Source organism: Mya arenaria, chromosome 7 (genome assembly GCF_026914265.1).
Source record: "Mya arenaria isolate MELC-2E11 chromosome 7, ASM2691426v1".
In the NCBI taxonomy this organism is placed as follows: Eukaryota; Metazoa; Mollusca; class Bivalvia; order Myida; family Myidae; genus Mya; species Mya arenaria.
Window position 1 is genome coordinate 53,425,896 of NC_069128.1, and position 25,772 is coordinate 53,451,667.

The following is a 25,772-nucleotide window of genomic DNA, read 5'->3' on the forward strand; positions in this document are numbered from 1 at the left end:
GGTACGATTGAGGAGATAGATACAAAAAATAAGAGGATAATTGATTGTTTTTGTGTTTGATTGCCAGTCAGCACCAATAGCTATATTTACTTTTGGTTGTTCACGAGGAGAAATAAATTGCAATTTTACACTAAAACAAATGCTTTTCTCTTTTCGTTATGGGCCTCAAACGCATATTAAATGACACTTAATTGAAGCCCAATTCTAACGTAGCGTCATTCAGATATGACCTCATTGGAATTGTGCCATATACTTGAAAAACTACAGAAACAAGCTCAATAGCAAACAATTTAAACATAAACCCGCTTAATGGCACTGGGTAAACGCCAAAGCCATAGAGCACGAAAACAAAACAAAAAATCACAAACAAGAAACATGGAAGAACAGCACAAAACTCCACAAACAGCACAGTACATAAAGACTACCGATCTCAGTCTCTGTGAAACTGGAAATTATGACAACATTAAATGAAAGTGCGGGGCGGCTTTTACAGCTTCCACACGGCTCTCACAAAACTGCTGTAAATATCAATCCCTGACCGCGCTGATGTTTGATTTCAAAAGTGAGAGCGGATTTAAATTTCAAATAGTGACAAAATGTTATTGTCTTTCCCAATTACATAGTGAGCACGCGTGTTGGCGCTGTCTAGCGAGAAACTGGTCTTGTAAGTGATTTTAAAGGAATACCGGCTGTTAAGTAACAGTAAATGGATACCATATATCGTTGAACATACAGCACTTCAGACTAATTGTAGAATTTATGTGGTAGGTTAGGGGTAGTATGGATTCAAATTGGCCACTTTTCTGTTTTTCGTTTGATAGCCAAATTATGTTATATTGATACTAAATACGAATACAACGACCAACGTCCTTGTAAGATTATTATATAATGATACGATTATTTATATAAGAGGAAATGTTACTTAATGGTGAATAGCAACTTTGAAATACTTCTGTCAACAACCGTTCATGCAAATACTTATATCTAAAAAGGGATGGTACACTCGGATTTATTACCTCACCAATCGTTGGCCGATACTGCAACCTAAGCAAATAAAACAACCTTTGACGTCATAGTTTCTATTTTCGTATACTTATACTAACATAATATTAATTTGTACCCTGACTATTTGTTTGTCCACGAAGTCTATAGTATGTAATGTCAAACTCTTCGTTGATACTTGAGCAATCATTTTTGTAACTGTGCTTGTATATCTCAACGATCATGTCAGCGTTCGACAGAAAACAATTTGTGAAATAACGACGACCATGGTAATATAGTTTGCACGTGCATAAATAAAATACTACAATAAAAAGTATCATCAGTTATTGCACATATCAAAACGAATTCATCAATACGATTCAATATAAAGGTTGAACAAGATAATATATAATTATTTAGATGGTTAATAATTAGGGCATTACATGTGCCATGGTTTGTTTGTCCTAACATTTATCAGTTTTAAATGACTGGGGATGCCTGGAATTTATGCGAACGTAATTGCTGCAGAGCCCTTTGGTTAATGAAACATTATCTTAAAGAGTTTCCAAACCCAAATCATGAATTAGCGAAAAACGTCATTTCTTATTTTTCAAGTGTTTTTTAAAACTGTTTTACTGAATGTTTTGATTGAACAAAAGGATTAACATTTCATATGGCTGTTTTTAAATCATATTCAGTAATATAATGCTAAACTAAACAAATGGCCTTTTACGTTTGCTTTTGTGCATCTACAACAAAATGTGTTATACAATAATCAATAAAAAAATTAGAAGACTCGCTCAGTAATCTCACGTGTCCGTGCCGTTCATGGAAGGTTTATTTGTTTGTATAACCAAATATATATCCTTTGCCGATACTGCAACCTTTATATGTTAACAGCAACTCTTTGACATGAATATTTCTATATGTATATACTTATACTCACAATATGAAAATTTGTATGATGAATAAATATGTCCTTGTGTACGCTCCTCTATTCTAAATAAGGAAGGCTATAGTATTTTATGATCAACTATTTGTGTGAGTAAACACTTTTTGTTAGAGTGCATTTACAGCATTAAAAAAAAGTTACAGTAACTCTTCCCCACCTTTTCTGTATACAGTCCATCATATGACGTCATAACGTGGGAATAGTTAATCAATTCATAGTTGAAACGTTATATCACTTTTCAATATAAAATTGTAACACTATTGACAACAATAGGTTTAACAAATTACGAACAAATTTGTTTTAACACGTTGATTAAAGTTTATCGTGTCCTGCTTACACAATAAAAACACTAACAAGATAAACACTTTTAAATTTATATTATATGCAATGATTCGCGATCCGAACAAATTCGAATATGTTGCGTTCAGAATATATTCTCAATTGCTGAAAGGCCCTTCATTTGCGGTGGAAAAATTGCCGTTTGATTCATTTTCCTGTACCCCTAAACACGGTTTTTTTTTAATGTTCGACTACCGGTTTTGTCCAAGAAGTATAATAATATTTGATAAATACATTACCGTTACTGCATCCACTTCCGAGTTATTTAAACGATGTGCGAGTAATGTATACATTGAACAACGAGTGTTGGGTTAAGTTAATAAAGTGTACCATTCATGAGAAGCTTACCGCGCAATGTATAGCATTTGTTTATTTGGTTTAAACAGTATTTATTTCAACATAACATTTTAATGATATACACAGTTATAGCCTACTCAAAATTACGGAGGTAATGATACATGGAAGGTATACAAATGAGATATGCACAAAACAAAATAAATTGACAGAATTGAGAAGGAAGCTATGGAAGTTTATACTATGCCTCGCTTCTGTCACTCTGTCATGCTGCTTGAAATGGTGTAAATATTCTAATTTTTTGTATATTTTTGTAATCGTTATAATTTGATGGATAATGTGAAAGGTGAACGTCAAATAAATAATGTAGTAGGTTGTAAAATGCGCATGAGGTATGAAAGAAAGAAGTGTAAAGAACGGGAAGAGAGGGACGGCATGGATAGGTCAGGTCAGTTGTAGAGTCAAGGTTGTTCTAATTTATCTTAAGGAAATTAAAAACGTTTAGTTTGGCGAATGTAGTGTTGAACGTGATTAAATATCGTTGAGTGTGTCTGGTCCGTGGCGTTTTTGGATCCAAACAATAAAACTTGAAGTGACATAGGTCTAATAGCAGGCAATTGGTCAAATAGGTGATGCCTTTGTGCATGATATATGGGACAGGTGAAAAAGAAATTGTAGGTGTCCTCAATTTCACCACATTGGCAATTTGGGCTATTGATAATGTTATTAAAGAACAATGTTCATTAAGATTACTACAGTGCATCCGCAGCCTTGCATGTGTGACACTCAATTTGCGTTCACCCTCATAGTAGAATTGAGGAAATGTTTGCTTATTCTTGTTAAGGTTAAACTTGAAGGAGGCCAAGGATATAGAGGAACGAACTGTTTCCGGAGGTGCATTCCACGACGATATTGTAGTTAGTAGAAATGAATTCGATAACAGTTGAGTTTTACAAGTAATATTTCGAAGGTTAACAGAATTCCTAAGATTGTAGGAGGTTGCATCACCAACTCGGAACGGAATAAGTGAAGTGAGATAGGCTGGAGTAATGAGATGAAACATCTTGTAAAAGAGTTTGAGTTTATGTTTCCTCCGTCTCTCCTTCAGAGGTTCAAGTCCTGTTTCAATATAAAGATTAGAAATGGAAACGAGACGTGTTGCTCCGAAGATGATCCGCGCTGCCTCATGTTGAACCTTCTCAAGATCTTCTTCATCAGCTTGCGTAAGATTGTCCCAAACAACATCGGCATATTCTAAAAGTGGCCGAATAAATTTTCCAGACTTTCCGTTTAAATGTTGATCCGACCGTTTTGTTAAATTTCAATACGCAATAAATAGGGCAGTGATAACGAACTAGCTGATCAAGAAATGGTTCCCCTACACCACATTTTAAAACAAATATAATGATGAAACTAAAAATAGGTCGAGAACAGATTCTGAGTTTTCGGTAAAATGAGTAGCGTCACGATTGACTTGTGAGAGACTGAACTGTTGACATACGGACTCAATCTTTTTTCCAGATAATGATTTATTCATATCAAGATTGAAATCTCCTGTAATGACTATGTCTTTAATACCAGTATCAACCGCCAGTGATATTGAGTTGGTAATGGATTCAAGAACATATGAACTGGATTAAGAAGGTCTGTAAAAAGTACCCAAAAGAAGACGTTTAGTTTTAATGCGTAATTCGAGCCAAATACTTTCCACATCATTAACTTCAAGATCACGTCGCTCTAATACAAATATGTCAGATTTGATGAAGAAAATGACACCTCCATGTGGGTCAGTAGACTGTCTCTTCTAAAAGGTGTATGAAAGGGAGGAAAATGCAACTCAGCTCAGAAGATTCAACATTAGGCGTGAGCCATGTTTCAGTAAAAGCTAATATATCAAAGTTATGTAAATCAGCATACAAATGTCTTGTTTGCTGTAAAAACTATGCACATTGTAATGTACTATACTTAAGCTACCATGGACCGCACTAGAAGCTTCGGAAGAGGAGGTAGACAGAGATGATATAGGACCGGGATTTTCATGAACAACACCGGAAAGGAGTAAAAGCATAAGCAACCAACAAATCAATTCAAAATAAGTTAAATGTTTAGTATCTTTTGCTTGAGCTTGATAATAACAGAACAAACCGACCCTCATTCTATAGGTGCCTATTTCAATAGACAATAAAATCATGTTATACCGGGATCAAACAGCTCTCTGAATGACGGATATCTACATACAACCTGACCTGTACCACGGGAAAATAGGGAATAGAAAGAGAAAGAGGGAAAAAAAGATGTATAAGGAAAGTACTTGTGTAACATAACTAGTACTTTAAAGTTGAAAGTTCCCTGAAATAGTTACGGGTTGGTTACGTTTTATTAAGTATTTTCGTAGATATAAAATGTGTAGCGCGAATGTGAGCATTCTAGTACAACTACAAGTATTATTTGAGAAATTATTTAGAAGCTAATTAAGGTTAACAGCTTCTTAGAAAATATTTCATGTTTTCGGTTTGTTAGCGGACGTGACTTTATAAATAGCAAAACCGAATTAATGCGACTTTTCCGATCAAATTTTAATGTAATTGTTAAAGTAAGAACTACCTTTGACTCTTTAAATTGTTGAAAATCAGATACAAGGAAAAAACTGCAAGCGGTTTCTCCATGTCATTTGTGAAACATAAAACATATAAGTTAACAACGCGAAATATTTAATTAAACATCCTTTTTAATGTTTCTTGATAAACATACCTATTTTTTATATATAGTATGTATGCACTGTGCTGTTTGTGGAGTTTTGTGCTGTTCTTCTATGTTTCTTGTTTGTGAATTTATGTTCTATGTCGTTGGCGTTTACCCAGTGCCACTAAACCGGGTCTATGTTTAAACTTTGTGCTACTTTTTGTAGCTTTTTGCATCAATAAGAAAATATGACATTACCGAAAGTTATTTTTACCAAAAATTGCAAATGTATATTTAAACATCGTTATAATTTATCTGCACTCTTATCGCACGGTAACTTGGCGTCTGCTGTGAGCATATACACAACAAAGAAAACATATCGACCGTAGCAAATCTTTGTTTGAATGCAAATATATGTTAATTTTTTTTTATTAAAAGTTGATTAATCTATATAATATCTTGCAGAATGTTTAAAAGCAGGCCTTTATAAACTTACATACTTGGTTTTGTGAATTACAAGAGTCGAAAAAGGATGTAGCTATTTTTTCGAGGCAAACGAAATTTGTTTTTCATACAGGAATTATTTATTTTCCGGCCCTTATGGATTATTTGAATTGATTTAACTATTCTTGAAAATGAAAAACAGCCTAAGTTGATACTTGGCAGATCTAACATTGTTACGCCTACCTCTGCTGTCAACAAGAATTAACTGCTGTCGCAGACAATCAAAATGGTATTTGAACTTTTAACAATTTGAGCATCTCTTGATAGTTCGACCGACGAAAACTGAACACAGGCATTGGAATTGATTTAAAAGATTTATAATAGGTCATTATTATGGTGAACATTAAATGTGTATTGAGTAGTGAGCTATTCAATATGATCTAATTTTCACCGGCAATCAGTTTTTCATTATTTGACAATTTAATTTTAAAGTGCCAACTCTTACAACTCTTTGCTTAAGACATGTTGAATGCTACCTTCATAATTATCTGATAGTAGTATATGCATCTATTATTTACTTTTAATGGTCTATATAATTAGTTAATTTCGTATACAAGAAAAAATAGTTATAACTGTTTAATAAAATATCTTTCATCGACCATTATAAACACAAAGGTAAACCTACTATTAATTCTAATACTAACCAATAACAACATAAAGTGAAAATTATGAAACAAACCGAAAAAAAAAATGAATTTATAAATAGAATGACATTTTATGTTTAGTTCAATATTATGAATAAAACCCAACAGACATGGGTTTTTTTTCCTCGTAGGATATCTGGACCAATGAGAGACTGTCTATTTATAGGTTAATTAAATATTTCTCGATACAGACACTGGTACTGAGTATTTGATGTACTCTGTGTCATAGGGTTGTTTTTATAAATCTAAGTTCATTACAAAATCAAAAAATAAACAGAAAAACAAATTAACACAAAATAAAAAAAGCAATATTACATGATTTTAATTATTCACATTTCCTAGGATTAGGGAATCTCATGTGTCATAGTTAGATTGTTTTTACATTTATCATTTTTAAATGACTTGCCTGGAGATGCCTGGAATTTATCATAAATGAGTAAATAAGTGCTGCTATGCCAGAATGATTAATGAAACATTTTCTAAAATTGAATTTAATGTATATTAAAGCCTTTCGAACCACAAAATATGATTAAGCAGACAAAGTCAATGCTCATGTTTCAAGAGTTGTAAACTACTTTTCTACTTAATATTACGCTTTATCAAACAGATCAATGTTTAAGCTATAATTTCAAGATTATTTTATACAGTCATAATTTGATAAAAACAATGGTTTTCACCATCTGCTTAGGAATGTCTCGGATAAAATATGTAAAACTCGATTCAATTTAATTAAAAGCAAATTAATTGACGTGTGCAGTAACCATATTTATGGGTACTCTCTTAAAAGTATGAGTTGAGTTCGTTTGTTTCGAGTAATTGACAAACCAGGATCGAAATTGAAAAATGTCATTTAATGAAATTAAATGACGTATATCGTTACAAACGAACAATATACATGGCCGAAAAAAAGTTGGAGGTAAATTAAACGCCATCCAATAGAAAATATCAAATAATACAAATTGCATGATAAAGCCAAATGGTAAGATAACAGTATAACAATGGTAAGATAACAGAATAGCAAAAAGTAGAAAAGCATGACTGATAGTGCAATAAAATATATACAACATGAAAAGGAATAAAAATAATATGAAAACAAACAGGCATGGCTTGAAAAATTGAAAGGACCTTATTAGGTATAATACGGTAAACACGCACTGGCCTATACATTGGGTAAGGTACGATGGGAATAAAAGCTTGTGAAAATACTGCGTTATCCGGGTTACTAGAAATTATCTGTGAAATTCTTACGTTGTGAGACCAGCGAGACGGACGGTTAAATAATACTATCAAAATTGGAAACTCGGTACTTAAATTATAAATTACTGCGTAATGAGTTAGACCCCTTGAAAGTATCATAAATAAATTCATTTCTTAAGAAATAAATTAAGTTATATCAGATTCGGCCAGGGATGGTGATACACCTGTTGTTTTATCAACAACTCCATCCTTGGCCGATCCAGTAACCTATACAAACAAACAAAATGATAGTCCTTCAAATCTGTGAACAAACAAACCAAGTATAAACTAAATTCGATTTAATTAAAAGCAAATTAATGGTCGCGTACAGTTACCAGATGGTTCAGCTTCGGTCAGGGATGGTAATACACCTGTTGTTTTATCAACATCTCCATCCTTGACCGATGCAGTAACCTATACAAACAAACAACACATGATAGTCCTTCATGATAGTCCTTCAAATCTGTAAACAAGCACCTCTAAAAACTTCCCTTTGACGTCAATATAACTCATATACATACAGTTATATAAGAAAGACTATCACTTAAGCAATGCATATGTTGATTGGAAATCTTACCATTTTCATGAATGATTTGTTCGGGTTAGACTCTTTGATTTTCGACACAGAAATACAGTTTAAAATATATACGCATTAAACCTACTGTGTTGTAATATGTACATTTTTGTTGCAAACAATAAGCTAATATCGGATGATCTGTAAATATTTACTTATATAATGGGAAATTACAATTGTGGAATTGTTTCTTTTGAAGAGTACAGTTGATCTTTGAAAGTTAAATATAAAAGTAAAAATAGATAGCTAACAAATTACTGGAAGTGGATCTCTACCAATCTTCACTATGAACAACACTACGAGTAAGCTGGACCAGCCAGTTACGAAGGAAAATAATACGTACTTTGTCTATGAGTTCCACCAGGTAAGTAACGGTTTCTTAAGGTATCAAGCGCACAATTATTTTAATAAAATATGCCTTGTGACACCATATTATGTTGGTAACCTTTGAAAAGGTTAGAGAAGAAGGGATTTAATATAAAGAAATGTAAAAAGATCTTCCAAATACGCTATTTCAGCAATAAAATATTTCACAATTCACGATCAATTTCAGTTGAAAAAATACAAACAACAAAAACTGTATCTATAATTATGTTTTTTTCGTTTATTTATATAGATACACAACACCCTTTTAAATTATACCAATATTTTACGTCGTCAACAGAATCAACAATTTAAAAGTATTAAAAATGACTCAAAATTATTTGTTTATCGAATACAAACTATGCACAATAATGTGAACTTTTAATGCCTGGAAAACCCATACAATTTTTGTATCGTTTGAAAGTGTTTTAGGTAGTGTTGAAAAATACCAAAAGTAATTTAAAAAAGAGATTGCAAAAGCTCTGTTTCATCATCAGAATAATAAAATGTCGGTCATTTTACTTGGAATTCAAGTGAAAAATAGAATAAAAAAACTCAAATTGCCTTAACAATATCGGTAATTAATCACTAATTTGTATTTTCAGTCATGTGTTGAAACGTTTAGTAATCATTAGGCAACTACCTTTTAAAGTTGACGACCATTATGTCATAAGAAAACATAATTATTTGCACATCGAATATCTCAACCATTATATATTTCGTGTGAATGTATAGAGTTTAAAATAGCGGTAAGATTGTGGAGCTAGATAAAAAAATAAGAGGATAATTGGTTGTTTTTGTGTTTGATCGCCAGTCAGCACCAATAGCTATATTTACTTTTGGGTGTTCACGAGGAGAAATAAATTGCAATCTTACACTAAAACTAACGTTTTTCTCTATTGGTTAAGGGCATATTAAATGACACTTAATGGAAGCCAAATTATATGCGAACGTAGTGTCATTCTGATATGACCCCATTGAAATTGTGTCCCAGCCCTGTCCGCGCTGAAGCTTGATTTCGAAAGTGAGAGCGGATTTAAATTTCAAATGGTAAAAAAACGTATCTTGTCATTCCCAATTATATACAGTCGAACCCCGTTTGCTCGAACTCCAAGGGACCGGCGAAAATACCTCGAACCTCGAAAAATTCGAGCTATGCGGAAACGTTTACGTATAGTATAAAGAAATCGGTCCTTTACATCTTGTTCGAGCCAACGAGGAATTCGAGCCAAGTGAATTCGTACCAACGGGTTTCGACTGTAGTAATCACACGTGTTGGCGCTGTCACGCGAGAAACTGGTCTTATAGGTGTTTTTAAAGGCATACCGGTCTTAATTAAGAAACAGTAAATGGATATCAAATATCTTTGAACATACAGCACTTTAGGCTTATTGTAGAATGTATGTGGTAGGTTAAGGGTAGTATTGATTCAAATTGAACACTTCTGTGTTTTTCGTTTGATAACAAACTCAGCCAAATTATGTCCTATTGATACAACGAACAACGTCTTTGTAAAATTATAATTATAGAATACGATTATTTTTATCAGAGGAAGTTTAAGCAACTTAAAGTTGAATATAAATCAAATTGAGACGGTGTCAACAGGCTGTTTTTCCTTTCTTTTCCATTTAATTCAGATTTCCATTCATCTCATATTTTGCGGAAAAGGCTAATCTTGTCAGCTACATTGAGTCTTGTTGAGGACTAAATGCAATGAATTAAGACTTTTAGGCAAGCAATCAATAGCAACTTTGAAATGCATCTGTTAATAACTGTGCATGTAAATATACTCATATTTGTTTTTAAAAAAATAGTATTTTAATTAATATTTGGTTGTTCACTATACAATGAATAGTTGTACAGGTCTCACTACGTCACAATTACTCTATAGATGCATTTGTTAACGTCTCTGTGTCGCTTGTTTATACACCGAGGTATAGTTATATATATTGACGAAACTTAAAATGAGAACACACAGAGGGATTTAAATTTGTTTAAAAAATACAAGCTAGGATATTATGGTAAACATATCTCGATACAGACACTGGTACTGTGTATTTGATAAACTCCATGTCATAGTGGTATTGTTTTTGTTTTTTTAAATAATTTTAAAATGACGCATGCAGTAAACATATGTGCCCGTTTCGGTCAGTAATTCATTAGGTTTTGTTACAAAACCTCATTAATCCTTGGCCGATACTGCAACCTGAACAAATAAAAAACAACCATTGACTTCATTTCATAGTTTCTATTTTCATATACTTATATTAGCATAATACTCCTTTGCAGCATGACTATTTCCTTGTGCACGTTCCTATATTCTAAATATCGAAGTCTATAGTATGTAATGACAAACTTTCGTTGATATTTGAGCAATCATTTCTTGTAAGTGAGCATGTATATCAATACGATATTGTCTACGTACAACATATAAAAACAATTGTCTTAATTACAATGACCATGGTAGCGTAGTACGCATGTGCAAAAATAAGATAATACAATAAAAAGAACCATCAGCTATTGCACACATTAAAACAAATTCAGCAATACGATTCGATATAAAGAGTGAACAAGATAATATAGTTGAAGATGCACTCTTCTTTCAAAAAACGATTTACCACAATTAATAATATTGTTTTAATATTCCAAAACGAATGAATAAATGTGGAAAACAATGCTTTTTATGAAGAATAACTAGTTAAATTTTAATAAAGGGTATAAACACGGTATCTCCACCCTTATGAGACTAAAGTAGATCACAGTAAATATTTTAGCACTCAACAATCATTTAGTATTTTTGCGCTTTCAGCTTATTAATACACGGTTATAATCTTGTTATCAGTAATTATTATTTTCAATAAATGCACTATTTAGTAAATAGTTAAAGGTTTATCAGTCGAAATTGATGGGGGTTTTTTGCATGTGTATGCAATGATTTTGAATAAGAGTGTTACTTTAAAAATTCGGGCATTACATGTGCAATACTTTGTTTGTCGTAACATTTATCAGTTTTAAACGACTTGCCCGGGGATGCCTGGAATTTATGCGTACGTAAGTGCTGCAGGGCCCGTATGATAATGGAACATTATCTAAAATTGGCCTTAAAGTATTCAAACACAAATCGTGATTAAGCAGAGAATGTCAATGCCGTTGTTTCATGAGTTGTTTAAAACTGTTTTACTGAATGTTTCATTTGATCAAAAGGATTAACATTTCATATAGCTGTTTCTACATCTTATTCTGTAATATGATGCTAATAAAGTTTTTGTACATCTCCAACAACACTCGTTAAGTTATCATATGAGTCCGTGGCGGTCAGGGATGGTGCATTTGTTTGTATAACCAAATATCCATCCTTTGCCGATACTGCAACCTTTACATATTAACAGCAACTCTTTGACATGAATATTTCTATATTTATGTACTTATATTCACAATATGAAAATGTGTATGATGAATATGTCCTTGTGTACGTTCCCCTATTCTAAATAAGGAAGTGTGTTATGATCAACTATTTGTGACAATTTGAGTAAACACTTTTTGTAAGAGTGCATTTACATCACTGCGACCTTGTTCAATGGCAAATAGAGCAAAGCCAAATATTTTTAAATAAAGTACAATAACCATGGCTACATAGTTCTCTTAAATATATTATAATATAGTTAAAATGAATTCGCACACTTTTATTTTAGTAAGCTTTTGTGAAAAAGTGGTTCACTATATAAATGCAATTTTTCTATCGTACATGTGTCTTACTGATTTATCATGACATAATTTATTTTATATATATTGAATTAACAAAATTATAGTTTGAACATCGTTTGTTGTCCACAATTGATATAAAACGGACATCAAGTCGGAAATGCATTACATTTGATGATGAATATTTAATCCATAGCTTCGTATATAAAACGTTAACGTTAAGTTCGCAAAACTTCAAATATACATCGTTCAAGGTATAGAATTAGCGTTGTGTCGATATAATTTGTTAAACACAACCTGATACACGTCTAAATGTCCATGCAAACTATATTTCACACGAACAAGTATCGAAACAAAATGCCTTCACTAATCTAGATTACTAGTAACGATAGTTATGTGCCAAATATACACAACAACATAAAACCGGTAATGTTTACGAATCGAACACTAGCAAAAGGTTGTTTACCGGGCATGTATCGTGGAACGTTGGTGTTTGGTAAAAGTTCAACTGATTAAATCAATCATAGATAAATTCTGTATCTGAGGATTGCACTCCACTGTATAATATATACAGGTTTGTTAAACGATATACCATTTATGTTTTGCTTTCCAGTTGTTTATAGAGATTAATCTGTGTAATAGAAATGATATTTCACTGTTCTAATAATATGCATTAACAAGAAGGTTTATATCAATTTTAGTAATAAGCCACTCGTAAAATATAACTTTTGGAGTTAACTCGGTGAAATGTATTATAATATTCCACTGAAGCAAACAATTACCCTCTATGTCTTTATTGAAAATGATGAAAAATGAGATTGGCCAATCAAACACTTGACAGGTTTTTACTAAGCTCTGTTGAATGAATAAGGGCGTTATTATATATTCATGTCACTTTGTATATCGTCAAAACTTAGTTTGCCTCATAAAATCTCCATACCAGGGGCAGTATTCATTAAGCAACTTAAGCAATTGAATTTGAAACTAAATGTTTTGATTTGCCTGTATATTTAGTTGACCAATAAGCTGAATGGAATCTCTAAGGCATGTCTAAGAATAAGGATAAGGTCAATATTGAATACTGGCCCAGGTGGCTATTGTAATGGTAGGTTTTAGTTTCGATAGAGGTCATAGCAGTGTTTAGCCAATAATCAACATGTACGAGCATATCAATTCAATCCCTCGTATTTCCGCCATTATTGTTTACCTGTCATCATACGCCAGATATAAGCAGTGTTTTAACAAACAACATTTTTTTATATATAAACAGATTAAGGGAACTTACATACAGGCCCCAATTTGTCTAAACTTCTTAAGCTTAACAGGCTTAAGTTACTTATTTCAATTAGCAGAAATACATACTTATAGTGATTGTTTATAAATAAAAAATGGTTGATTGTGATAATAATAACAAAAATCCCTATTTTAAGTATGAACACATTTAAAGGAGTATATAAAAATGCAAGATATTGAAAGTCAAAAATAGTGGGTTTATCTTAATCCTGTTATAAGTGACTGCAGATGTTTTGAGAAATTGGGGACTGGTTCTTGCTATTTCGCCCCAACTTTTACCAACCAAAATAGAGGTAGCGAGGCACCCAGGCGACACATCGTTGATTTTTATGATAGATTTACCTCAATAAAATATTCAATGAATTCCCATTAGCTACATTAATTTTGTAATAAAATGTTTTTATTGTTTCTGAACATTTTTACAATCATTAAGAGTTAAGAGACCGTTTACAATGAAATAATTATAACATAGATAATCTAACAGAGGACATCTTTTAAATAATGAAACGACTGCCTCCTAAGGTAATGCGATATATCTGTGAAATGTTATAATCGAACTATCAAAAGTACTTGCATATCAACATTTTCCCCATATTTGCAGCTGATTATGCCCAACTTTGAATGTGTGTTTGCTTATATTTTATAAGGAAACATAGAAATATTTTAGGACAAAACTATCATTTTACGAATAGTTTTCGTAACCATCTAGTTGGATAAAACAAGAAGCATAAAACAACCTGTGCTATATAATTTTCATTGCTGAATATATCAATAAACTCAATTATGTCGAGAAAGTCCATTCAACTATTAAGTGTAGATCATGAACTGCAGATCAAAAGAAAGTCATCCCGGTCTTTAATGATGCCTTGCTTAGAGTATGGTCAATGCCGTTTTAGCACCAGTTGCTCTGATGAAAGTATTTGAAGTCAATACATTTATTCTCTCAAATGCATGTACAACATGGAAAAAAAGAGGTATTTTTAGAAAATATAAGATGTTAACATTCAAAAATGAATTACCATATTTAAAAATCAAAACTAATATTAAATATATGATCTGTTTCAGAGTTTTATAACAGTTTTATGCAAAGGGAGAGACACGTTTGATGTCGGTATCTGTGGAAATAATATATAATCTTGATGTAGCAGTGATTTATATGATACAGTCTTGGAGACAGATTATCCGAAATCATACAATACATACACAGTATGAAACAAGCAATCTAGGTTTGGTTGAAACAGTTAATTGACATTGATGAACTGCGCAACACTTTCGGAGACCTCTAGGATCGGCTGAATGCGTTTTTTTTCGTTTTTAATATCATCAAGACTACATTACTAGTCCCAAAGGACCAGAGACATGATACTACAAAATAAAGCGCATCTGGCATTTTGTAGTATATTTAAGAAATTTTGATGATATTTATTTATTTAGTCTAAATAAAAAAACAAATTCATTTACCCCATCCTTGGGCGATACATAAACCAATCTGTACTTAAATAGTTATAAAACAAAATCTCCATCCTTCGTCGATACTTTAACCTATTAAAAGAACACCATCATCATCATCATCATAAAAATACACCATTTCGTTATTCATATACCTAAAGAAGCAAGGCGTCCTCACCGAAAATAGCTCGTGTTTTTTAATAGTACGCTTAACCAATAGTGTCAACGATGTATATGTCCATGTGCATGTTCTCCTATTATAACTAAATACGTCTATTTTATGTAACGATGAACGATAAGAAATACTACCCACCACTGAGGATCATATATGTCATACCCAGGACCGGTCAGCCTGCCACCGAACATGTATATGGACCAACCGACTTAATATGTACAAAGAAGGACGCATTACTGTTTGGTATAATGTTTGTTGACATTCGAGTACTATAATAAACAAAAACTTAACTCCAGTTTATTTTCAATAGGTCTTTGTAATGAGATAAGTTTCCTCAAGTTAATGCATACTTTGATAAGATTTATCTTTTGCGTTTTATCTTTATTAAGGATTGTTGGGATAAGAGTGAGGTTTGTGCACCTAAACTGGTTTAAACCCCAAGTAAATTTACATTTTACTGACTGTTCCAAAGCGGTACCTAACAGTTCTTGATAAACAAACCTATTTTTTATATAAAGTATGTATGCACTGTGCTGTTTGTGGGGTTTTGTGCTGTTCTTCTATGTTTCTTGTTGTGATTTTGTGTCTTTGGCGTTTACCCAATGCCATTTAACCGGGTTTATGTTTAAACTTTTTGCTACTGAGTTTGTTTCTGTAGCGTTTTGCATAAATATTGTTATGTCTTTTACTTTAAGATTCATATGAATTGTTTATTGCGAGTGCAATTAAAGAGTTCGTTTTATTTTTTAACTTTGTAATTTGCAAATAAAAATATATACATATTCGTAAATGCTTGAATAATAAAGAATTTCGTTTCTGCATTTTTAAAATGACCACGATCCTAGGGAAATACAGCTTTTTCTATCTAATATTGTAATGCAATATCATAATGGATATTGACAATTATATGACTTAAACGCTTTCCTAATATCAATGATATATTAAAATTCAAAGCAAACGGAAGCAGATCTAAAGATTGTAACGACATTTTATGAATCATATCACTTTATAGTTCTTGCAAAATACAATTCCGAGAATGTTAGCGTTCCCTTATGAAATAATATCGAGTACGCCTTTAAGTTGATATACATTTTATAAATGGAAAACATTTATTGTATAGTGATAATTATTTCAATTATTCATTATTTAGCCGTACAGACTGCCTACGCTAGTTTTACAGTTATATATATCATTGTATACCAATATTTTTCAACTGTTCTAAAAAACCTTTTAATTTTGATAAGCCTAGAACTTTTTTTGGAAAATGTTAAAAACAGTTTGTTAGATATCTGATCTTTAGACTGTAACTTAGTTTTATAAATGTATCGATTGTTTTATTGGCTTTTCTCGCGGCAAACTTTATAATTACATTTTTGAGAATGTTAACATTGTATTATAAAATATCATTTAGTCAGCCTGATATTAAGAAAATCATAAGCGCTTAGGTGACATCTATTTTCCAAATGGAGAACACTTATTTCATGGATATATTTATTTCAATCACTTATAATCAAGCCATAATGACAATAGGCGCTTGTTTCTGAACGCGCAAATTGAAAGGTTGTTGATTGTTAGTTAAGGTGACTTTACAAGGAGAATATGGCCGCTGATTAACACTTTTAATTGGAAAATCAAAGATTTGCATGGACGCAGTAAAATGTGTATTTCTTATGAACGAATGCATGAGTTCCTATCTTGAACTGGAAAGCAGGTGGAATTAAGACATTTGTATTAGTCCCGATGTTCCGTTATAGGGACTTAAGGATTTGCATAATAATACAGAGATTGAATGATACAAGATATCTGACACAGAGAGAATGAGTGTGAGCATAACGCATTGCAGCTGAGGATTGATCGGCAATCCTTGATATAAAATACAACAACCATGGTTATGCGGCGTCAATGCAGGTGCTTTGGTTTAAAAACCTTTATACAAAAATAATAATCATTAAATTGGTATAGTTAATTTTAATCCTATCATAACGTCGCATTAATAAGCAATTTCGGTGTTTTGATGAAAGGAAATAATCAAAATGCCCGATATCTCCTCAATGTTGTTGATATCATTTGGAAGCGCTTACATGTGGAAAACAAATGTGAACAGTGTAGGAAAAAGACATGATCTAAACTATTGACCTGGGGCCTTATTCAATAAGCAACTTAGATTGAATTTAAAATGAGGATTAGAAAGTACGCGTTTTGATTGGCCTGTATGTTTAGGTGACAACTATGATGAATGGAATCACTGAAGCATGTCTAAGCATAAGGATGGGATCAATATTAAATACTGGCCCTGAACCCTTCAATTATGCCCATATAACAAGGCTTTTAATGTTACGTTCAATGGTGGTAATATTAAACGTGTAGCATAATTTTGGATCGGACACCTCAAAGGAAGTCACAACATTTTATTCTAAATCAAACAATAGGCTTGTACATTTTTGTTTTATTGCGATTGGGCTGGATTTTCTTGATATTTCGAAACTTCCCCTCTCATATAATTTCCTCTTTACGAGACCACTTCATGTTCGCCTTTCTTAAGAAACCACTTCTTCTGCCCAATAAAAGTTGTTTCCTATTGAATTATGTCTGTCTGTGCATGTAAAGGTTGAATACCCTCCGTAAATATATTTCTGTCCCTGATTTATTCTCGGACAACGTCTGATTATTGTATAACCTTGTCTGATATATCTTTTTAAACAATTACACAGCAACTGTTATTCATATTAACGCCTCATTTTCCGCAGTCATTTACCATTTTCTTATGTAGTCATCATACATATTCATTCAATTGTTTCTCATAACTGCTTCAAAATGATACGTAAATTGTCTATTAACAAGTAAGATTACACTTTTTTGAGGAAGAGGCATATAGAACTTTGCATGAAAAGCATATATATTTTTTGCGCAGTCTGCTGGATATTTCTGAAATCATATCAATACATTTTCTTGACGGAAATTGTAATATAACGAACGATAAACTACGAAGTACGTGTCAGACGTGTATTATGTAGCAGAGCTGTTTTCTATATACACCATTATTGCAATGATGGACGATAGCCACCAAAGTGGACATTGATCCATCAGAGATTCTTAGAAAATACATTTTCGAGTAAAATATGGTAATGGCATTTATAACTGGATACCTTATGGTACATTTCCATCATGCACATTGCCGAAACTTTATTTTGCATCAGCATTATAACGATCAATATATTTCGCAAACTGAGCCTCGATTCGATTTGTTTTGAATAAAAATGTATAAAACGAATTATATGTCTATTAAATGTATGGCCAATTTTGAAACGTCGGTAACCCTTACATTGCGTCGCACTTGTCATATCATAATAAAATGCATCAAGTTTTCTTAATATATAAGTATAAATATAAGGACAAATGTAAATATGTTCAATTATTATAGACAAACTGGTCCAAACACGCACACGCACGCACGCACGCACGCACGCACGCACGCACGCACACACACACACACTCCAGTTCATTGTCATTAGTCATATAATTCACTACTTACATTTAATTGTATTAATTTTACATGTCATTTTTATGGGCCGATCCCTTTTATAAACAACTATTTTGACTTGACTTGAACTACTTTCTTGACCATTACTCGAACTTTCGACTAATGTTATTGTTTCTGTAGTTTTTCATATAAATAATGGTGCACTTAAATTGCGTGTTACGTTTGTCAATACCCATAAAGAACTATTGAAATATTTTATTATTAATTAAAACACGAAGGAACTGCGTAGGCAAGTTTCGTATGTTATTTTCATTAATAGTACATCTATATATCATCCAAGATGCAAATGTAGCTCAAAGCGAGATAGAATAAAGCAATTTTCCATGTTAACTCTCGTAAAACACGCGGGAGGAAAATAGGCAAATTATGATTAATTGTCCTATATGTCATACAAAGCTAATAATGTCAAGTGTAGGCTGATGTATGTAATTATTTGAGTGACGACACGGAAACGTTGATTTAGATAGACCGTAAACAGGATTTGATTAAAAGTCTGTAGAAATATATACATTTTGCATCACACTAATACGTTGCTAATCTTCAGATGATCCTACTTGTTGCATGTGATGCTCTTGCAGCTGACTACAAAGAAGACGTTCTTTAGACAACCTTTCAGTTTTTTAACCTAACCACTCTTTACCGCCTACAATAATTACACGGAACAAAGTAGTGCGAAGTAGAGCATTACGTTGCTGAGCATAGATTGCCTATAAACAAGGTTGCGAACAAACACTTGTTTTGTTATGGTGACATATCCCTGTCGTTAAATTACCTGAAAACGTTCGCAAATTGCATCGTTTAACAACCTAATAGTCGCGATAATTATCTAGCTATCAGGCTACTTTCGTTAAACGTTTTCGTTAAAATATATCATTCTATTTTTTCTCCTACATCTCTACCTACATGTCATCCTTTTTATCGTCCTACTTCCTATCCAAAATCTCATTTTTTCCTACTTTTCCTCTGACATCTACTCCTATATTTCCTTTACTTTCTCCCCTTCTTCTCATCCTACATCTCCTTCTACAGTTTCTCCTACATCTCCTCCACATCTTCTTCTACATCTCCTCCTACATCTCCTCCGACATGTTTTGATAAAACTTGCTTCAAACACATGCATTTTCCATCCTGAAAGAGAAATACCTTTCTAATGTTAAAATCCAAACTACATTAAAAATTAAAAATGCATTGCCTTTGAAAGTACAAAATGATAGAAATAATACAAAATATATGATTACTTTACCAAAAAATCTCAAACCACAAAGCAATCATGTATTATAAGTGATACTATTTTCTGTGTCTACCACGAATTGGGATTATGACAACACGGTGTTCAACCGCACCTCTACACTTAATACAGTGGTTTGTTATGGGTTGATCGAATTGCCAGGCCTTACCATAATATAAATTATTTTTGCATCGTGAGCAAAAGTAATTGCTTTGTATAATACTTGATCTCATGACAAATTGTCCAGTAGCTATTCGATTGGAATACTGATAGTCTGATAGTCTGAGGATGAACTGTTTATGTTTCTGATTGGGGGCTCCACGATATAAAATCTATAATTCAATTGTCTTAACAAGTGTAACATAGGATTATAGATATTGTTTTAAATCGATTGGACCTGTAACCAATCCAGATACATTGGAAAACCGTAAATCATTATAGATATTATGTACAAATATTGAACATCTGCGATGTTTATTTTAAAAATAGCTTTACAACACATTGTCATAAATTCAAAAGTGAAACCTTTGAGTGTATAAAAATATAATTTCACCGCTTCACGCTAATAAGCCTTGTTCAATAGGAACAAAAATAAAATGAACTCACGAAGTGCTTGGACAAATATATGAAGTCATGGTTTGTATGACATCATTTGGCTAAAATTGAAAAGGTTTTCAATTAAACATCAATTAATTATACACATTTTTCTGATAAATGAGCGTTTTTCAGGTTTATAAGCTGAAAGTCCTGTGTAACATGTTGTAACGACTTACCATGTATATTTAAAAATAAGCATCTGATAGTCGGATGTAACATTTCGTAACGAGTTACAACTCATATTTCAGGTTTAGCAGCAGATAGTCCAGTGTAACATTTTGTAACGATTTTTTATATATATCAGGTTAAGCAGCTTAAAGCTTGAAATGATCCATTGTTGTGTTTGTTTCAGACCGAACAGCTGATGTTTCTATGTATCTTGTTTGTAACGATCGTGGTCGGCAACTTCCTAATCCTAGCCGGCATTGTTTCCTCAGGCAAGCGCAGATCACGTATGAATGTGTTCATCATCAACCTAGCGTGTGCAGGTACACTAAAACAATTAGATAACGTATTGCAATATATGGGCAATAACAATAAGTCTACATAGCTAATCATAGTACCAATACATATATGGCACAGTGGCTTTATTTATGTCATTATCAATTCTTTATGGCTATGGAGCGTAAACAGATGTTTTCGGCATATCACGTATTTCGAGCCTTCTGGCCATCTCGACTGACGAAGAGTTATCGCAAGTATATTGATCTCACTGTTAATAATGATGCCTAGCACTGTCATATGAATGTTTAAACCGTTTTGGTTGCAGACCTGTCCGTTGGCTGTCTCCTGGTACTTACAGACATCATTTGGAAGGTGACAATCACGTGGTACGGGGGCTACATTGGCTGTAAGGTGGTCAAATTTGCTCAATGTGTAGCTACGTTTGGTGCAACCTACTCTCTTGTGGCGCTGTCTATAGATCGCCTGGATGCAATCGCAAGACCAATGAATATCAACAATGTCGGTAAGCACGTTGAAACATGTTCACACACAAGATTACAAAGCATATGTCAGATGTGATATTGGAGTTATAGTGACATGCAATATATCTTGAACAAATTTTACATCACTGATTGTCAAATATTCGTTTAACGAAAGTGGACGTATATAACGTAGATTCAGTTGGACTATTTAGAATCAACATGCTTGCGGGAATCACATCAAATAATGAACGCTTAGGCAGTCAAGATCTAAATAATGTAGACAACATGTGTCCTTCATTGCTTCTTTAAGATTCAAAGGGACTCTGTTCTCTGCACGATAAACTGGAAAGTATTACTGTGCTTAAGCCTTCAATATAGCTTAAAGTATTTGTTTCCATTCCTTATCAATATTATAAGTTTTTGGGCATTTTAATTGGCGAACAACATTTTAAAAGGTGTGCCTTCGTTTTTATTTGATGCCTTTTATCAGAAAGAAACGTGTTTTTGTAAAATTAAAGAAGACAATTATACAACATAGTGTTTTCGGATACTGGTAATTAAATTAGTATTTTGTCTAGCCTCTGTTCAGTTGAAATATACATCTTACAATAGTTATTACCATATACATTTTCAATGTTTTAGATAGGTCAAAGTCTCATTTCAAACGAAGCAACCAAACCAAACATTAGGTAACAATCTTATTTAAAAACAGGTCAATTCTATTTTTTTCTCTATTCAAGAGAGGCGGTGCCGCATACTTGTTGGATTGGCCTGGTTGTTTGCTGTTCTATTTTCATCCCCGATGTTGTACATGTCAGAAATGGACATTGTAGACGGGAAGGAACAATGTTGGATAGACCTACAACCGTGGGTGTGGCGGGTAAATACAGCTTAAATACTTCTTATATTGTTCCCGCTCAAGGCACCACAATCCACCTTGATGATGATTGCCAAACGCATTATAGATTAAGCATCTGGAACAATACCAATAATGATCTTAGCCGTAAAGTGAGATTATCTTAGTGTTTTACTTTAATTTCGTTTGGCAAAGATGTATAATGAAATGATTCCTAGTATTAAAGATTAAAAACATACTAGGGAAGAACACATAATTACTGGATGCCATCTGTTACTTAGATATTCGAAGTAACGACTGAAAATACGATACATTGATAATGTTAAAATGATGCACATATTTAGATATCAAGTTTGTTTGCATTTATCATTTCCAGATCTATGTAACCATGGTTTCATTCGCGGTGTTGATAATTCCCGCCATCATCATCGCTAGCTGCTACATCGCCATTGTCGTGGTCATCTGGTCAAAATCCAGCAAGTTTAAATCCCCCGACACTAGGCGCTGCGCAGAGAAATCTAGTCTTTCAAAATCAGGTATTCACTTATTGTTAACAAACAATTGGATTATGAACTAAGCTTTCACTCTCAAATTTACATAAAACTCAATAGTTATCATTTGTTATTATATTTTCTACAACTATTGTTTCGTGTACTCACTTTTGTGTTAAACATGTCTTTGGGTTGCAATTAAGCTTTCAAAATGATGTTAAGAAATGTTGAAATACGGCTTTGATTGAGGTTGTTTGTTATTGTGTGGCCTAGTTAGACTTTTAAAGTGTTTGTTGAGCCCGTACGTTGTTCATCAGAAGTGGGTTTTCATACGAGTATTTGCTATTGTACGTGTTGCTATAGTTTGTACTATTTGTCAGTACGCCCATTTATATAAACATTGGCGTAAGGGAACGAGAATACCTACAAACAACGCAAAAAATGCACTATAAGTCGGTTTAAGATTGATGATTCAACCAAGTATCATTAAGCAAATTCATTTTATGGTGTCTGCGTTTTTCCATCATTGCCTAGGGCATGGCAAGAACAGAAATATTATTTTGAACGCTGGCTTTTTGACTGATGTTATCACTGTTTGTGTCACATAAAACAAGTTCCTTGATGCATTCATTAAATGCACTAAAGTATGTTCTTAGAAGTTTAGAAATGCATCTTACTTTTATTTAATGATATTGCACAGTGCATTAGAGGTTCATAAATCTATAAAAGTAAGATCGCTGACATCTTGTCACTTTCATTTTCAAGAAATGTCTTATATATTGATGTCTTTTTTCTAGAAAATAAGAAATAAAGATGTGAAAACGTGTGTTTGTTTACTTAGTTATTTACATATGAATGTTTTTGTTGTGAGAATAAACAGCCACAAGGTCAATATGGTATGGCAAGATCCTGGAATCAAAGTAGAAACAAACGTAAACAAAACCTAATAGATATCAGTTACCATTTGTCAGTGTCAATACATAAACACAACGAACAGCGCAACAAAAATGCATGCTTTTATCGAGCTGATAGTTGTTTCACTCTTTTACATTTTATACGGGAATGTGTGTTTCGTATTGATTGTAACTTTTGAATGGAAACTACAGGGACAAAACCTACCGTTGTGTTTTTCAAAGTCACGAGGATCAGAAGTCAACCGCCAAGCACACAGTGAAAGAGATACACACGGCAACACAATAAGCATGAATTTAGGCTACGATATATCGATGTTTTCTAATCATAATACATGTTTAGCACACCGTCTTTGAATGGTACGCAGCAAAATGCGTTCATAAAGTGTTAGCAAAATCGTACAACACTATTTCATTTTCCAGGTTCTATCACTGTCCGCTTTACGGGTTCCAATAGACATTCCAAAGCCGCAATGGGAGCTTCAAGCTCAAGAGGAGTTATTCCGAAGGCCAAAATTAAAACGATTAAAATGACATTCGTTATAGTATTAGGTAAGTCTTGAAAATGTATAATGGAAAGAAGAGTTCATTTTTTTAACATAAATGAATCATGTATCTGAAGCAATAAGAACAGCGAACATTTTGTCATAACATCTGAACGGATGTTTAATAACACGGTACTGAATAGGACATACAAAATAAAACAAATAAATTCGTGCTTCACATTTCTGTTTTAGTGTAGTTCATTTCAATAATAAAACACCTAGTAAAGTTCCTACTGCTTGCCGCCTTAAGTTTGTTGATATAAACCTTTTTATAAATATTTGAAAGAATTACTTCTTATACATTTCAGGGGTACGGTAAATGTTATGTTATTTTTCTTCTTAGCAAATGTAATGCCATTTCTTTTCTGAAAAAGTGTTTGTGAAGAACGTTATCGCAAGCTATATTCCAAATGCTGATTTTGACAGGCAATTGAAAAGAATAGTAATTTCGATGAATCGTCAAAAACTTCAAAATTTGAATAAAACATATCTGATTAGTCATTCTCTCCGAAAGTAAAACACTGCAGGTTTATTCCATCGCCGTTAAGGGAGGAATACTTGAATAAAGTGTTATGTTTCTCTGTTTCAGTGTTCATATTCTGTTGGGCTCCATATTTCATCTGGGACTTGTTGTACGTGTTCGGTCACATCAAGATGTCACAGAGAAGTATCGCTATCAGCACATTCATCCAGAGTCTAGCGCCCCTTAACTCAGCCGCGAACCCAATCATCTACACGCTGTTTAACACGGCCATATTCACAGGAATGTTTAAGAAACGTCACGCATACAATTCCCCGCCCCATACGCCACGTAGTATATAGACACTATTCATGCTCAAAATTATTCAACGTTCTTAATTCTAAGCTAGACTATTTGGTGCTTTACTCTAGACCGGAGTCGTTTCAAGACTTACTTGGCGTAACTGATCCAAATATCGATGCACGAATTTGGCGTAAATGATCAAAACATCGATAGTTGAGGCGGTGTAACATGGCTAAACAGCGATTCTTAGGTTAGCATTGATCATAAAAAAAAAACGATACATGAGCAAGCGAAACTCAGCCTAACACTGATATTTATGTCGGCAAAACTCATTAAACACCGATACTTGAATCGGCGTAACTCAGCCTAACACCGATATTTGAGTCGGCGAAATTCATCCAAACACCGAAACATGAGTCGGCGTTACTCAGCTTACACCGATAAGTTCAGTTGGTGTATTTGGCCCAAACACCAATACTTCAGACGGTGTAACTCACTCTTAAAATTATACTAAAGTATTCACCCTTACATCGATATATGCGTCGGTGTGAATAATCATAACACAATGCTTAAGATGGCGTTTCTCATCCAAACACCGATACTAGAGTCGACGTATCTCATACAAACACCGATACTGGAGTCGGCGTTTCTCATCCAAACACCGATACTAGAGTCGACGTATCTCATCCAAACACCGATACTAGAGTCGACGTATCTCATCCAAAC

At 33.1% G+C, this 25,772-nt stretch overlaps 1 protein-coding gene across 1 annotated transcript; it reads left to right on the plus strand.

Moving 5' to 3' along the window:
• Positions 1-8,492: 8,492 nt before the first annotated feature.
• On the plus strand, positions 8,493-25,105 carry LOC128241248 (cardioacceleratory peptide receptor-like). Its single transcript, XM_052958194.1, has 7 exons — positions 8,493-8,570; positions 20,907-21,042; positions 21,324-21,521; positions 22,221-22,360; positions 22,713-22,872; positions 24,162-24,290; positions 24,873-25,105. The coding sequence occupies exons 1-7, from the start codon at positions 8,493-8,495 to the stop codon at positions 25,103-25,105; spliced, it is 1,074 nt and encodes a 357-aa protein (XP_052814154.1).
• Positions 25,106-25,772: the final 667 nt, after the last annotated feature.

Bases quoted from the DNA above. Each gene is read 5' to 3' on its own strand.
- LOC128241248 (XM_052958194.1), top strand. From the start codon at position 8,493: ATGAACAACACTACGAGTAAGCTGGACCAGCCAGTTACGAAGGAAAAT. The intron at 8,571-20,906 runs GTAAGTAACGGT...TGTTTGTTTCAG, and splicing joins TTGTCTATGAGTTCCACCAG to ACCGAACAGCTGATGTTTCT. The intron at 22,361-22,712 runs GTAAATACAGCT...TATCATTTCCAG, and splicing joins TACAACCGTGGGTGTGGCGG to ATCTATGTAACCATGGTTTC.